This window comes from Rhinatrema bivittatum, chromosome 3 (assembly GCF_901001135.1).
Source record: "Rhinatrema bivittatum chromosome 3, aRhiBiv1.1, whole genome shotgun sequence".
Classification (NCBI taxonomy): Eukaryota; Metazoa; Chordata; class Amphibia; order Gymnophiona; family Rhinatrematidae; genus Rhinatrema; species Rhinatrema bivittatum.
In genome coordinates this window covers 484,425,382-484,442,307 of record NC_042617.1, presented here as the reverse complement: position 1 = coordinate 484,442,307, position 16,926 = coordinate 484,425,382, and the positions used below count along the sequence as shown (strand labels likewise).

At 40.9% G+C, this 16,926-nt stretch overlaps 1 protein-coding gene across 1 annotated transcript in view; it reads left to right on the top strand.

The window, feature by feature from the left end:
* OPN5 (opsin 5) overlaps nt 1–13,683 on the top strand; it is a 29,116-nt gene extending 15,433 nt beyond the window's left edge. The window contains exons 3-5 of the mRNA XM_029597025.1: nt 5,893–6,063; nt 7,361–7,695; nt 13,435–13,683. Coding sequence (XP_029452885.1) covers nt 5,893–6,063; nt 7,361–7,695; nt 13,435–13,683 — 755 coding nt within the window. The remainder of the gene's footprint in view (nt 1–5,892; nt 6,064–7,360; nt 7,696–13,434) is intronic.
* Nucleotides 13,684–16,926: the final 3,243 nt, after the last annotated feature.

Genomic DNA, 16,926 nt, shown 5'->3' with positions numbered 1-16,926 from the left:
GGATGTGCAGAGCAAAAGTTTAAGTTCATATGTCCATAAGTCGAAAGGGGGTCCCATTTGCGGTCAATATGGACATATGGAGAATTCCATAATTTGAGTCTATGTCCATACGTTCAAATACAATTTTAAACCCCTCACCCTCCTTAATCCCCCCCCCCCCCAAGACTTACCAAAACTCCCTTGGGGGAGTATTGGTAAGTCTATTTTACTCTGTACCACAGCTTAATAAATGAGGCCCATGGTTTGATCATTTATGACCAATTGTAGGGGTGTGCATTCGTTTTGAACTTAAATGTAAAACGCTACTTTTTTTTTTTTTAACTTAAAAAAGTGATGAGACGAAAACGATCGGATTTCCAACTTATTCAACATAGCCATGTTGAATACGTTGGAAATCACGATTGTTGATCCAAAATAAAAATTTAAACCCCTCACCTTCCTTAATCCCCCCCCAAAGACTTCTGTAAACACCTGTATTTATTATAAGAATTTGTATTTACTATTTATATTTATTATTTAGCCATTAACATTGTTCTGTTACCACTTGGTACTATTTCTCTCCTTTACCTCAAACTCTAAGTTCCTACTAAGTTAGCCATGTTATTTATACCCAATTGTTGGATGTAATTGTATATTTGTTTAATTGTTCAATCTGTTTGATGTAATTTTCTGTTCCTTGTTCTGTGTAAACCGAAGTGGTATGCACAAGTGCATGAACTCTGGTATATAAAAGCCTTAAATAAATAAATAAATAAATAAATATAATGTGATGGGGCAGCTGGTTCCATTTTGGAAAATGGATGCTGTTCGGTCCAGAGCTTATGAAGCACCATGGGCCCCTACTAGACCAGGGGCTATTGGTGCCATTGGCCAGCCCCTGTCACATGGTAGGAGCAATGGACGGCCGGTGCCATCTTAAAAAATGGCATGGGCCATCCATTGCTCCTACCATGTGAAAGGGGCTGGCCAATGGCACCAATAGCCCCTGTCACATGGTAAGGGCAAAGGGCCATTGGCGCCATTTTGATTTGTGGCAGCCGACGGCCTGAGAGGGGGAGATTGCTTCCGGGACCCCGCTGGACCACCAGGGACTTTCGGTAAGTCTTGGGGGGGGGGGGGGTTTGGGCAAGTCTTGGGGGGTCGGGAGGGTGGGGGTTTGCAATTAATTAAATTTGAAGGATTGGGGTGGGTTGGGGTTTTTTTTTTTTAAATGTGCCCTTTCTCCCCCCCCCCAAACACGATAAGAAAACCACACAAAATTTCGTGGGTGTTCCTATCGTTTCAGCAACCCCCCAAAAAGCGACAAAATAGGAAATATCGTTTATATTTCCTATTTCGTCTCAATCGAATGCACATCCCTAGTTAATACCAAGTTAACCATTTGGGGAAGCTCCCGAGGAGAGAGAGAGAGAGAGAGACCTAAATGTGCCCTTTCTCCCCCCCCCCCCAAACACGATAAGAAAACCACACAAAATTTTGTGGGTGTTCCTATCGTTTCAGCAACCCCCCAAAAAGCGACAAAATAGGAAATATCGTTTATATTTCCTATTTCCTCTCAATCGAATGCACATCCCTAGTTAATACCAAGTTAACCATTTGGGGAAGCTCCCGAGGAGAGAGAGAGAGAGACCTTTCAAACACTGCAGTGCTTATCTATTCGGTTTGTCGTCTAGCCAGCTCTACCATCAAGGGGGACAAATTCATTTACTGATTGTTTCTTTCCACACAATTTTGTGTTTGGGACAGGGTGCACCCTTTATAAACTGGTGACACTGAGGTGGATTAGTTCTTCCGCCTCCTTTTTTTGAACACTCAGTGATAAAGACAATTTTTGAAAGTTGTGTGCTTCACTGCATTTCCCTCCCACCTTTCTCTAATAGCCGTCCCTATTTTTTTCTTTTTACTATCCATATGAATATGTTGGCTGCCCTGGTTAACAGGCCATACCCAGAGTTATTTTTGCATTGCTTGATATAAAATAAAAAAACTGCAAGTGTTGTATTTTCCAATTTAATGTTCTGGTTGGATTTGCTGTCTACTTACACAATACTAGTAAAAGGGTTAATTACTGTTTTATTCTGATGTGATGATTTTATCTGGTCTAAGGTGCCATAATTGAGAGATTGATTGGGAAGGGCACAGAATTGTGGTTTCGGGGTGACAGGGACCCTGTCTCATCCTCCACTGAGGTTACAAACCCGAACATAAATTACATTAGTATATATAATTACTAGGGATGTACAATCGTAAAATTATCTGGCTATATGTAGCCAGACAACTTTGAAAGATAACCAGCTATCGTTCAATATTGATGGTTAAATTTCAAAGTTATCCAGATATGTGTTGACAGATAACTTTGCCCTTAACTAGCTACATTCAAAGGGGCCGATGCAATTAAAACGTGCAGAAAGCAGGCACTGAGTATTCAGCATCCGCTTTCCTAACGTCCCTGGCACGTCTCCTGGGGGCGCCATGCTATATTCTAATTATGGGTCGCACTGTCAAAGAGGCACTAGTAGAGATGTGAATCGTGTCCTCGATCGTCTTAACGATCGATTTCGGCTGGGAGGGGGAGGGAATCGTATTGTTGCCGTTTGGGGGGGGGTAAAATATCGTGATAAATCGTTAAAATCGTTAAAACCCGCTAAAATCGTTAAAACCCGCTAAAACCCACCCCCGACCCTTTAAATTAAATCCCCCACCCTCCCGAACCCCCCCCCCCAATAACTTAAATTACCTGGTGGTCCAGCGGCGGTCCGGAACGGCAGCGGTCCGGAACGGGCTCCTGCTATTGAATCTTGTTGTCTTCAGCCGGCGCCATTTTCCAAAATGGCGCCGAAAAATGGCGGCGGCCATAGACCAACAGGATTCGACGGCAGGAGGTCCTTCCGGACCCCCGCTGGACTTTTGGCAAGTCTTGTGGGGGTCAGGAGGCCCCCCCCAAGCTGGCCAAAAGTTCCTGGAGGTCCAGCGGGGGTCAGGGAGCGATTTCCCACCGCGAATCGTTTTCCATACGGAAAATGGCGCCGGCAGGAGATCGACTGCAGGAGGTCGTTCAGCGAGGCGCCAGAACCCTCGATGAACGACCTCCTGCAGTCGATCTCCTGCCGGCGCCATTTTCCGTATGGAAAATGGCGCCAGCCATACGCGTATGGCCAGCGCCATTTTCCGTACGGAAAACGATTTGCGGCGGGAAATTGCTCCCTGACCTCCGCTGGACCTCCAGGAACTTTTGGCCAGCTTGGGGGGGGGGGCCTCCTGACCCCCACAAGACTTGCCAAAAGTCCAGCGGGGGTCCGGAAGGACCTCCTGCCGTCGAATCCTGTTGGTCTATGGCCGCCGCCATTTTTCGGCGCCATTTTGGAAAATGGCGCCGGCTGAAGACAACAAGATTCAATAGCAGGAGCCCGTTCCGGACCGCTGCCGTTCCGGACCGCCGCTGGACCACCAGGTAATTTAAGTTATTTGGGGAGGGGTTCGGGAGGGTGGGGGATTTAATTTAAAGGGTCGGGGGTGGGTTTTAACGGGTTTTATTTATTTATTTATTTATTTATTTATTTAAGGTTTTTTTATACCGGCATTCAAGAACTCGTTCTCATCATGTCGGTTTACAGAAAACAGGGGTGCAAAAATATAACCGAAAACATAAATAAACGTGGAGAAGAGAAGCAGTTACATTTTAGTGTGCCGGCTCACGATTCTAACGATTTATAACGATAAATCGTTAGAATCTCTATTGTATTGTGTTTCATAACGGTTTAAGACGATATTAAAATTATCGGACGATAATTTTAATCGTCGTAAAATGATTCACATCCCTAGGCACTAGGGTCAATTGCATGCCCCTAGCACCTCCTTGACAACATGGGCCCGGGAGAGGCCAGCCATCCGCGGCCGTCCGCCAGTTTAGAAAACAGACACTGGTTCGGAAACAGACGCTGGTTAACTGAACGTCAGTTTTCTGAACCTGACCATCAGCACTTTTTTAAAAACTTTTTTTTTTAATCTTTTGTTCCTGCTACTTAATATTACAATGGTATTAAGTAGGAGGATGTACAGAAAAGCAGTATTTTCTGCTTCTCTGTACAACTTTTGGGAGTGCTCAGAAATTAATGCCTGCTCTAGGCAGGCGTTCATTTCTAAGTGCCAAAATGTGCGTATTGGATGCACTTTTTTTTTTAATTTCAGGTGAGTAATTAATAGCCTCATCAACATAAGGGGATTAGGTTGTGCCTATACAAGCCACATCCAACTGTGGGTTAATCAGTGCGCTCGGTTGAGTGTACTGTATTGCGTCGACCCCAAAGGATATAGCTGGTTAAGTGTTGATGGTGTGTTTTAAAAACCAAAGGTTGCATTTCGTGCCTACTGGCCCAATCTCCCTACTCCCCACATACCACCCCACTTAAATGTCTAATTTATTTTGGGGGCTTTGGGGGGGCTTTAGGGGGAAGAAGGCTTGGCTTCCAGGGACATTATACATTTAACAGGGGATGGGGGAAAGATCAGGATGGGAGGCCTGTAACGCAGACTTTGTTTTAACACAGCATCCATACTTAACCAGATTTATTTATTTTATTTATTTAACATTTTTATATACCGAAATTCATGTAGCAAAGTTACATATCATTTCGGTTTACATTATAACAGTTAACAGGCATATAAGAATGCGGTTACATCGAACAGGTAGGATAACTTGGATCAATGAACTGGGGAGTAAATTACAAAGATTACGATGAGGTAATAATATTCTATAACTGATATCTTTGCATAGCCGGTTAAGGGAAAAATAATCTGGGAACACTTTCGTGGATAACTTTAGACCTGCTCTCAAGCCTTTATGGAGAAAGCTGAATAACTTTTCCAGCTAACTCTGATATTTGGAGTTAGCTGAGTAAATTATTCCATTATTTGATCTTGAAACCAGAACACTCCCAACACGTCCCTTTCTTATTCAGCTAAATCTTAGCTAGATAATGACTTATCTGGCTAATGTTTAGCTGGATAACCAAGTGGGATATTCAAAATTCACCATTTAGTTCAGGATCATCTGCTAAAGGATTGGAGAAGAGGAGAGAAAGGTATTACCTTTAATACTATAAGAGGAGGTAGGAGATAAAAGACTAAACACTTTAAAGTACGCCTTTGATACTTCAAACTACAGTGGGAATGAAGCACAAAAGCTTTGCCCAGAATCCAATGGGAGGGAAGATATAAATCAACTTAAGAAGTAAATTAATTTAACATCTTGAATTTAAGAGGGACTATGAGAAGTCATTAATTTAAAGAAATGCATCAATTGGCTTTAATATCCGATGGCTTAAGAAAGACTGCAAGAAGTCACAAACTTAATAAAAGCATTTTTAATAACAGGAAAATGACTTTAAATCATAATTTGCACATTATCAGTAAAAGAGAAATGTTAGAAACAACCAAATACCTTCTCTTGTGTGTTATTGAGTAGTGCCTTCATTATTCTTAAAGCTGTGATTATCAGTGGAAATCTAAGAGCAATGTGAGGTCCTTGAAAGGAAACTGTCCCCCCACGCAGGAAATCTTGGAAATACATCTTATAGCATATTGACAGGGTTCCACTTAAAATAGAAATGTGAGATATGTCCTCTGGAACTGTTATCCAGGTTCAACCATAACAGGGGTTATAATAGTTTTGGAGAAAATATAAAAAAATTTTAAATATAGAAATATCATTTAAAATAACTTTTTGGGGGGCATCAAGAGAACTATTCAGAATAACAAAACAATGATTGCAGATAAGGACAATAAGGCCCATCTAGTCTACTCGGCTTCATTCTTACAGTAGTGCCATAGATTCCAGTTGATCAAAAAAATGCCCACAGAGATTGCAGTTAATGTTTGCTTTTTCCTGTTAAGTTTCAGGAAAGCCTTTCTCTATAGTTTCCTCCTTCTGCCACCGCTGGATATTTGGCTGGAGTGGATGCCGCTGGTATGGATGGGCTGGATTTTTCTTTGGTTGTGGGAGCCTTATCACTATGACAGCTGTCAGCCTAGATAGGTACCTGAAAATCTGTCATTTGTTTTATGGTAAGCAAGTTTTAGACAATTTATTTTCAGACTGCATTCAAAAGTGCTTAAATTTGTGTCTTCTCAATAGTACTGCTTTTAGAAGAGGTCTATAACATTTTTTCTGTAGAGCAGAAAGCTATAAAGATGCCAAACAAACACAAAGAGGCCTGTGCAATAAAAATCATGCTCAGAACATTTTAGTCTTTAACTTGGTAAAATTGTAATGTGTACATACATGCTATGCAATAAATTTCACTGACGACCCACTAAACATTCCCTCAATAGTGAAGACTTGATACTAACATGGATGTGAACACAAAACAGTGAAACATTCATGCTAGCTGCTGTGTTAACCAGTGAAAGGGCTGGTGGACCCTTTGAAAATTCACTTCACTGTGTCCTGCCACTGCTGGTACTTCTTTGCCCCTCCTATAGTGCCTTGGCGTGTTCTTGCCACTGTTTGTGATGCTTTGCCCCTCTCACAGTGGACTTGGGCTGTTTATGCCACAGCTGCGCTGCCTTTCCTCACTCTTGCTGTCTTGCAGTGCTCATCTTTATGCTGCTGACTCCTGCCTGCAAGTTTCATTAAACCTGGATAGAAAAGAGAAAACCCCAGTGTTAAAGTCCAAAATAAGATTCATTGCTTCCCCCATTGACTTTAATGTAAACCACATTAACTTGGGAACCGAAATAAACAAAAGAAATTAATATGGCTAATAAGCCAAATAACGAACCGAACCAACATTTTTTCTGTGCATATCCCTATTAGACAAAACACATATTAAGAAAGAATAATCAGGTGTTTGTTTCAGTGCAAAATGTTTCCAGATTTAGCACTGAAAATCTCCCAGTATTTCAATAGGAAAAATACTGAGGAAAAACTAGACCAATTTTTCCACTGGAGAATAGATAAATATGCCTCACTACTCTACATTCCCTTGTTAGTCTGTTATAACCAAGATAGGATAAGAGAAAGTATGGTTCCGCTTATCTGGTTACCTCTAGATAGGAAATGGAAATTATAGGCAGACCAAACTAGCAACCTCAAAGGTCTCACTTTTGCAAAGTGGTGAGGGCCACTTTTGCAAAGTGGTGAGGGCCATTGCTCTAGAATTTTAAAGAGAATACATTAAAATATTATGCAATATATAACATTTTATGGCTAGACTGCTGTTTGACAAAAAAAAAAAATCTTTTTATATGACAGTGAGGCTGTTCAGACTCCTTACTCCAAAAGTAATGGATGATTTTGAAAATTCTATCATCTTGTTTTAGCCAACTCATTCTTGTCTATATTTAAATAAATGTCTCCTAGGTGCCTGGCTGCAAAGACACCATGCCTTCATCTGTTTGATAATCATCTGGTCCTATGCCTGCTTGTGGTCTACTATGCCATTAGTTGGAGTGGGAAACTATGCTCCTGAGCCATTTGGGACATCATGCACCTTGGACTGGTGGCTAGCACAAGCCTCGATATCGGGACAGGCATTTGTTGTCAGCATGCTGGTCTTCTGCCTCCTTCTTCCAACCACAGTGATTGTGTTTTCCTATGTGAAAATTATTGCTAAAGTGAAGTCGTCCACCAAAGAAATTGCTCAATTTGATACGAGGAATCAAAGTAGCCATACACTGGAAATGAAATTGACCAAGGTACACCATGCATTGCATTTCTGTTATAAAATAGTATCAACTGTGATGTCATTAGTGTTTGCCTACATCAACTCAATATTATATTATGGCACATTGCACAGTCTACTGCTATTTTTATTGCAAACATCACACTAAAAAACATCCTGCTGACTAATTTTGGCTTTTGTTAATGTGTCAGATTTCATACTGGTATATTAGATTTCCAAGTAGAAAGGTAATTTACAGTATTTCTTATTGGAACTTGTAACTCATGAGAACCAGTTTAAAATTGTACCGTAAGAATATCCTAACTTCTCAAGCTCACAGTAATGTAAAGATTACAGCAAAACAAAATTGTATTACAATATATTATTGCAATCTTTTTAATATTTAAAAAACTGAGCAGACACTGAGAGGTAGATCTTAAAAAAGTACGCACAACCGGTGCAAACAAAAGTACGCCGGATTTTATAAGATACGCGCGTAGCTGTGTGTAACTTATAAAATCCGGGGTTGGCGCGTGCAAGGCTGCGCAAAATCGGCAGCCTGCATGCGCTGAGCCGCGCAGCCTGCCTCTGTTCCCTCCGAGGCCGCTATGAAATCGGAGCGGCCTCGGAGGGAACTTTCCTTCCGCATCTCCTCACCTTCCCCTCCCTTCCCCTATCTAACCCACCCCCCAGCCCTAACTAAATCCCCCCCCTACTTTTGTTGTGCAAGTTACGCGCAAGTGCACGCGCAGCCTCGCCATCCACCGTACAGGCCGCAGTGCCAGGGGACTCGGGACCGCCCTCCCGGCCTGCCCCCGAAACGTCACCATGCCCCCGGACCCGCCTCGGATCGCCCCCTGACCCCGGACATGCCCTCGGACACACCCATGGCCTGCCAACATGCCCCTGGACATGCCCCCTCCCACCCCTTTTACGAAAGCCCCGGGACTTACGCATGTCCCGGGGCTTTGCGCGCGCCGGCGGCCTATGCAAAATAGGCGCGCCAGCATGCGAGTGCCCTGCGCGCGTAAATCAGGCAGGATTTATGCGCGCAGGCATTTTAAAATCTACCCCTGACAGCATAATCATGTGATTCCCTTTCAAAGTTTAATATGGATATGTGATCAGTCAGAATTGCATATGGGATGCAAAAAAATGAGCATCAAGGAGCTTTGTTAAGAACATAAGAACATAAGAAATTGCCATGCTGGATCAGACCAAGGGTCCATCAAGCCCAGCATCCTGTTTCCAACAAAGGCCAAACCAGGCCACAAGAACCTGGCAAGTACCCAAAATTAAGTAGATCCCATGCTACTGATGCCAGTAATAGCAGAGGCCATTCCCTAAGTCAACTTGATTAATAGCCGTTAATGGACTTCTCCTCCAGGAACTTATCCAAACCTTTTTTAAACCCAGCTATACTAACTGCACTACCACATCCTCTGACAACAAATTCCAGAGCTTAATTGTGCATTGAGTGAAAAATAATTTTCTCCGATTTGTCTTAAATGTGCTATTTGATAACTTCATGGAGTGCCCCCTAGTCCTTCTGTTATCCAAAAGTGTAAATAACCGATTCACATCTACTTGTTCAAGACCTCTCATGATTTTAAAGACCTCTATCATATCCCTCCTTAGCCGTCTCTTCTCCAAGCTGAACAGCCCTAACTTCTTCAGCCTTTCCTCATAGGGGAACTGTTCTAACCCCTTTATCATTTTGGTCATCCTTCTCTGTACCTTCTCTATCACAACTATATCTTTTTTGAGATGCGGCGACCAGAATTGTACACAGTATTCAAGGTGTTGTCTCACCATGGAGCGATACAGAGGCATTATAACATTTTCTGTTTTGTTAACCATTCCCTTCCTAATAATTCCTAACATTCTGTTCGCTTTTTTGACTGCTGCAGCACACTGAGCTGATGATTTCAAAGAATTATCCATTATGATATCTAGATCTTTTTCCTGGGTAGTAGATCCTAATCTGGAACCTATCTACAGCAAGGGTTATTTTTCCCTATATACAACATCTTGAACTTGCCCAATATTCCAGTCTCACAAGGTTCTCCTGCAATGTATCGCAATCCACTTGTGATTTAACAACTCTGAATAATTTTTATCATCTGGAAATTTGATAACCTCACTTGTCATATTCTTTTCCAGATCATTTATAAATATATTGAAAAGCTCCAGTCTAAGTTCAGATCCCTGAGGCACTCCACTGTTTATCCTTTTCCAGTGAGAAAATTGACCATTTAATCCTACTCTCTGTTTCCTGTCTTTTAACCAGTTTGTAATCCATGAAAGGACATTGCCTCCTATCCCTTTACTTTTTAGTTTTCTTAGAAGCCTCTCTTGAGAGACTTTGTCAAATGCCTTCTGATAATCCAAATACACTACATCTACCGGTTCACCTTTATCCACATGTTTATTACCTCCTTCAAAAAAATGAAGCAGATTTGTGAGGCAAGACCTCCTTTGGGTGAATCCATTTTGATTGTGTTCCATTAAACTATGTCTTTCTATATGCTCTGTGATTTTGATCTTTAGAATAATTTCCACTATTTTTCCTAGCACTGAATTCAGGCTAACTGGTCCATAGATTCCTGGATCGTCCCGGGTGCCCTTTTTAAATATTGTGTTTACATTGGCCACCCTCCAGTCTTCAGATACAATGGATGATTTTAATGATAGGTTACAAATTTTAACTAATAGATCTGAAATTTCATTTTTGAGTTCCTTCAGAACCCTAGGATGCATACCATCCGGTCCAAGTGATTTGCTACTCTTTAGTTTGTCAATCTGGCCTACTACGTCTTCAGGTTCACAGTTATTTGGTTCAATTCATCTGACTCATCATCCTTGAAAACCATCTCTGGAACTGGAATCTCCTCAACTTCCTCAATAGTAAACAGAAGCAAAGAATTCATTTAATCTTTCTGCAATGGCCTTATCTTCCCTAAGAGCCCCTTTAACCCCTCGGTCATTTAACGGTCCAACTGTCTCCCTCACAGGTTTTTTGCTTTGGATATATTTTAAAAAGTTTCTATTATAAGTTTTTGACTCTACGGCCAACTTTATTTCAAATTTTCTCTTTGCCTGTCTTATCAATGTTTTACACTTAACTTGACAATGCTTATGCTTTTCCTTATATATCCTTCCACACCCTACTACCATATCCAGAGCTCTAAATGTCAATTGAATATTTTCTTATTGCTCACAAGCAAAAACCTAAATCGGGGTAGATAACTCTGGTCCTTGAGTGCCACAAATATGTCTATTTTCAGGAGATCTAGAATGAATATGTATGAGATAGATTTGCATGCACTTCCTCCATATGTATGTATTCCTTGTGGTTATCCTGCACACCAGACCTGTTTGCAGCACTCGATGACTGGCTTTGTCTACCTCTAACCTAAATGATACATACCAGTTTCATATATACATATTCATAGGTACATGTACATATCTGTGTATTTTGGTACTTTTCTAGACACATTCTATGTCTATTACACTTCCTTTCAAAATATTTTCTTATTTGTGAAATGTCACTCTGTAATAAATTTATATCCAGACTCAAGAAGAAAAATAACAGTCCTTCTCATTTCCTTGCACTTAATTTGAACATGTCTATTTTGTGTAGTAAATCACTATTTTATGCACTTTTCCCCTTCATGACCCGCATTCATGTTTGCTCAGTTTACAAGTCATAGTAGACTTAGTTTTTTGACACATATTTATTTATTGGATTTTATATACCGTCATTCAGGAACCATTACAACGGTTTACAGCAATAAATAATATACATTAAAAACAATGAAAATCAGTTTAGTAAAATTCAACAACTCTAAAAAGCCTAAACTTACAAACCTCCTAAAATAACTAATACATTTTCATAAAAACAGTCATAAAATGTGTCAAACTAGTACCCACTCCTCCTCCTATCACCAAAATATGCATTGCTTCTATTAGGACTCTAAAAATACTTAAAACAGTAAGATCAACACCGGTCGTGTTCAATATATTTGTGAACGACATTGCGGACGGGATAGAAGGTAAGGTTTGTCTTTTTGCGGATGACACTAAGATCTGCAACAGAGTGGACACGCCGGAAGGAGTGGAGAAAATGAGACGGGATTTAAGGAAGCTGGAGGAGTGGTCGAAGATATGGCAGCTGAGATTCAAAGCCAAGAAGTGCAGAGTCATGCATATGGGGAGTGGAAATCCGAATGCATTATATTCGATGGGGGGAGAAGGGCTGATGTGCACGGAGCAGGAGAGAGACCTTGGGGTGATAGTGTCTAATGATATGAAGTCTGCGAAACAATGCGACAAGGCGATAGCAAAAACCAGAAGAATGCTGGGCTGCATAGAGAGAGGAATATTGAGTAAGAAAAGGGAAGTGATTATCCCCTTGTATAGGTCCTTGGTGAGGCCTCACCTGGAGTACTGTGTTCAGTTCTGGAGACCGTATCTACAAAGAGACAAGTACAAGATGGAAGCGGTACAGAGAAGGGCGACCAGGAAGGTGGAGAGTCTTCATCGGATGACATACGAGGAGAGATTGAACAATCTAAATATGTACTCCCTGGAGGAAAGGAGGAGCAGGGGTGATATGATTCAGACTTTCAGGTACTTGAAAAACTTTAATGATCCTAAGACAACAACAAACCTTTTCTGTCAGAAAAAAATCAGCAGAACCAGAGGTCACGAGCTGAGGCTCCAGGGAGGAAGACTAAGAACCAATGTCAGGAAGAATTTCTTCACGGAAAGGGTGGTGGATGCCTGGAATGCCCTTCCGGAGGAAGGTCACTTCCGGAGGAAGTGGTGAAGTCTAAAACTGTGAACGACTTCAAAGGGGCATGGGATAAACACTGTGGATCCATCAAGTCTAGAGGGCGTGAATAAAGAGGAGGCATTCAAACACTGCACAGAGCGGCAGTAGCCACAGAGGCATTCACGGAGCGGGATGCCAGTGGCCAGTAGTTGGTGTTCCACCTTCACGGAGCGGAAGGATGGAGGGCTGCTATCTCCAAAAAAAAAAAAAAAAAACAAAAAAATAAAAACAGGGGTGGGTAAGAGTATGGGGTAAGGGTGTGGCCTGCTTGTTACAGCGGTTGCTACCCCTAATTGAGCTGGACGTTCACTTGGATGCAGATACGGCGCTGCTCTCTAAATTGGTGGTGGGGTGGAGGGGAATTAGGGCTGGAGGGTACTGGAAGCCAATAGTAACAGGTGTGAGAGAAAAAAAGGGGAAAAAAAATGGATAAAGTGCATAGCTTGCTGGGCAGACTAGATGGGCCATTTGGTCTTCTTCTGCCGTCATTTCTATGTTTCTATGTAAATACATAAACAGTAAAAAATAAGGCCTAAAAACAATTTTTTAAGACTGGCTATAATTGTGCTATAGGAAAGCTTGAGCAGAAAATTAACAATGTCTAAACTTCTAAGTTTCATAGACATGAAAATGGTTCTCCTAAATCATTTATGTACTTTCTAAGTGACCGGTTGCATGATAATCTGTATATGCGATCTAACTGATGAAACTGATATGTTTTCTGGTTGGCAGGCAAATCTGTGTTCCTTTTATGCCTGTATGGATTCTTGTAATTACTTATTTACACCACTTATTTGCTTATTGACTTTTTCTCTATTGACATTGTTCACTGTCCATGTCATCTGAAACAAAATAACAACAGAAGGACACTTTTTTGTTTTTATTTTAGCATATTTGAACTTACTGATGATGGTTTTTTTGCATTTCTTCCACAAGGTGGCAATGTTGATCTGTGCAGGATTTCTATTTGCTTGGATACCGTACGCCATTGTGTCCGTATGGTCAGCCTTTGGAAAGCCAGACTCAGTACCAATTTCATTTTCAGTGGTACCCACCTTGCTAGCAAAATCTGCAGCTATGTACAACCCAATTATATATCAGGTGATCGATTGCAAGTCTTCATGCTGCAGATCAGGCAACTTAGCATCTTTGAAGAAGAAGAGCTCTCTCCGAAGTTCCAGGTAATTTGGAAAGTCAGTTACCAGGAAGAACCGTAAAGGTGAATTTTCAAAGCTTTACACCTGTACAAACTAACATAAGTTCAGTATTTTATAAATGTCCAGAATCCGCATGTATTTTCACTTTTGCATGCTCATATATGCATGTCAAAAAGGGGCGGTTTAGGGGCATTCCTGGCAGTGACATTCGAAAGTTGTTGTTTTAAAAGATAGACGCATCTGTTATTGGTGCTCTCTATTGAAGCTGTGGTGTGTTTTTGACACTCTTACTGCACTCTTGCCACATCTGGTACCCCTTTGCACCTTTACAGTGCCTTAGGCTATTCATGCCACTTTGGTGCCACTTTGCCACAGTCTAAGTACCTTGGAGCTCTTTTGTTGTTGTGATGATTGCTCCCCAGAAGTTTCATCAAAATTGATAATAAAACCCCAATTCTGCAGCCAAAAATAGGCTGGAAATCCTTCCCCCATTGAGTTTAATGGGAACCAGAAAACAAATTCATATATCAACGTATCGGGGGCGCCATACGTCCGAATGCAACGGAAATGACCCCCGACGAATACGTATCACGAATGCAACGAAAATGTTTTGGCTGCACATCCCTAAAGAGTAGTATCCTGCTGCTGTTGATATGCATGAGCAGCAGGGGTGTATGATTGTTGATCTGTGAGTCCAGCAGGATCAGCCAGGCTTAGAGGGTTGGGCTGTGCTTAGAAATCAAAGCAACACATTAATTTGGAGTTATTGCCACTATTTGTCACATTCAGCAGGAATTTGATATGAGACATCATAATCTCTGTATAATGCCTTGGACTCTTATGCAGAACTGTCATTCGGTTTGGGGCCGATGCAATAAAGGCACATAGAAAGCGGGCGCTGAACAGTAAGTGCCTGCTCTCTTAACACACGCATGGCCCCCGAAAGGGGGTCACCATGCAATATTCAAATTAGGGGGTCGCATTAGCAAGGATGTGCTAGGGTCGCTTGTGACCCTTAGGGCATCCTTGCTAACGTGAACTGAAAACTGACACCAATAAACCTGGTGTCGGTTTTCATGACTAGTTCACTGAAAACCAACTCCGAGTTTATCGGCATCGGTTTTTGTGGCTGCCCGCCGCTAAAGAAAACTGACACCGATAAACTCGGCATTAGTTTTTAGCGGTCATGAAAACCAATGCCGGGTTTATTGGCGTTGGTTTTCCATAACGGCAGACAGCCATGAAAATCGATGCTAATAAACTCAACGTTGGTTTTCAGCAAACTAGAAAAAGACATTGGTTTTCAGTGAACTAAAAAAAGAAAAAGAAAAGAAATAAAAAAACTCGGAGTTGGTTTTCAGCGAAGTAGAAAAAGAAAAGAAATAAAAGAAAAAATTTTGACAGTTGGACCCATCACGAAAACCAATGCCGTTAAACTCGGTGTCGGTTTCTGTGATGGGTCTGACTGTCAAATTTTTTTTTATTTTATTTCTTTTATTTTTCTTCTTTTTTTGATGCACACATCTATTAACGTCTGCTCCTGGCAGGCATTAATAGATGACAGTTAAATGTGTGTCCGAGATGCACATTTTTCTTTTTACATCGGGAGTGAATGCCTAATAGCCTTATTCACATGCATTTGCATGTGAAGAGCGCTGTTACATTCACTCCTCGCTGGACGCGCGTTGAATATGCGCTAATCCCCTTATTGCATTCAGGGATTGATTAGCGCCTATTCTACCCGTGTCCAACCGCTTGTTAAGAGTGCGCTCGACTCAGCACACCATATTGCATTGGCCCCAAAGTAAGAAAATAAGATTGAGATCCCTGAACAGAATTGAGCTGTTCTCTTTATTGTGTGTTGGGGGAAAAAACCAACATATGCCATCATCATACATTGACTGGTCTCTTCTGCCTTGTATAACATGAAGAGACCATGGCATTGTTAAAAGCCCATTTCTTATCTAATCAGTACATCATTGTGCAAAAGTTTCACTTCCAAATGCGGAATCAAGGTTGTAATGAGAGTATTGCCACCAATAGTGCTGTAAAAATGTTTGTGAACCAGAAGCATAATAATGAGAATTACAAGTTCTTACATGATTCCTTTATTTACTTGAAATCAGTCTTTTCTTAATTTAAACAATTCCACATTTCTTGAGACACAATAATGTAGAAAGCAGGAAAAATAAGACTAATTTAGAATCAGTGTGAGTGTACCCTAGTGTGAGTTTACCCTAGGTTCCTTAGTACAACTAATGGGTTAATTAAATCAGTGCTTGCATATTTGGGTAAAAAGTAAACCGCTCTGCAGAGTACATCTGCACAACTGAGTTTGGGCGTGACCTATGTAAAAGTTCAAAACGTTTTGAGTTTGGTATTCACCTTAAAAGTTAATGGAAACTCATTATGCCATGATCAAAAGAAATATCAGAGGACCTACAAAAATGAGCATTTATTTATTTTAAACCCACCTAGTCCAATGTTCTAAGCATGGAACAATAAAACATTCAAAATAAAATATACGGTCTCAAAAAACACTGCATCAGCTATTATGTAATGGGTTATGCTGACATCATTATAATTTTTTTACACTATCTACAGTGAACTGAAATATAACTCACCCAGATAGTAATATTACAAGGAGCCACTGATGTCAAAAGCCTGATGAAAGAACAGTGGGTTTTTTTTTAGCTTTTTTCTGAACATTTGGATACATTCAATTAATCATAGCTTGCTAAGTAATGATTTCCACAGTAGGGGACAGTTATGACAAATGTCTTTTCTCATGTTTCATCCAAAAGCACTTGTTGAACAGAAGGTATATCCAGCAGATTCTGTCCAGCAGATATAAGAACTCTTGTAGGTTTGTGGATTTTCAATAAAGCATTCAAACAAACTAGAATCTTACCATCTAAGGATTATAGACCAAAATGAGAATCTTAAATTTGATGTGCCAATCTATGAGTAGCCATGTTGGGCGCAAAGAATTGGAGTAATGTACTCTCTATAGCCTTTGCCCATGTTCTGAACTATCTGCAAATAATGTTTTACTGTATTAAAACCCAACATATGGAGAATTACATATGTCAAGGCCTAACATTACGAATGCATGGAATATTGTATGGAAATCCAATGACGACAGAAATGGTTTTAATTTTTTGTACATAAGAACATAAAATATGCCATACTATGTCACACCAAGGGTCCATCAAGCCTAATATTCTGTTTCCACAGTCACCAACTCAAGTTACACTATCGGGCAAAACTT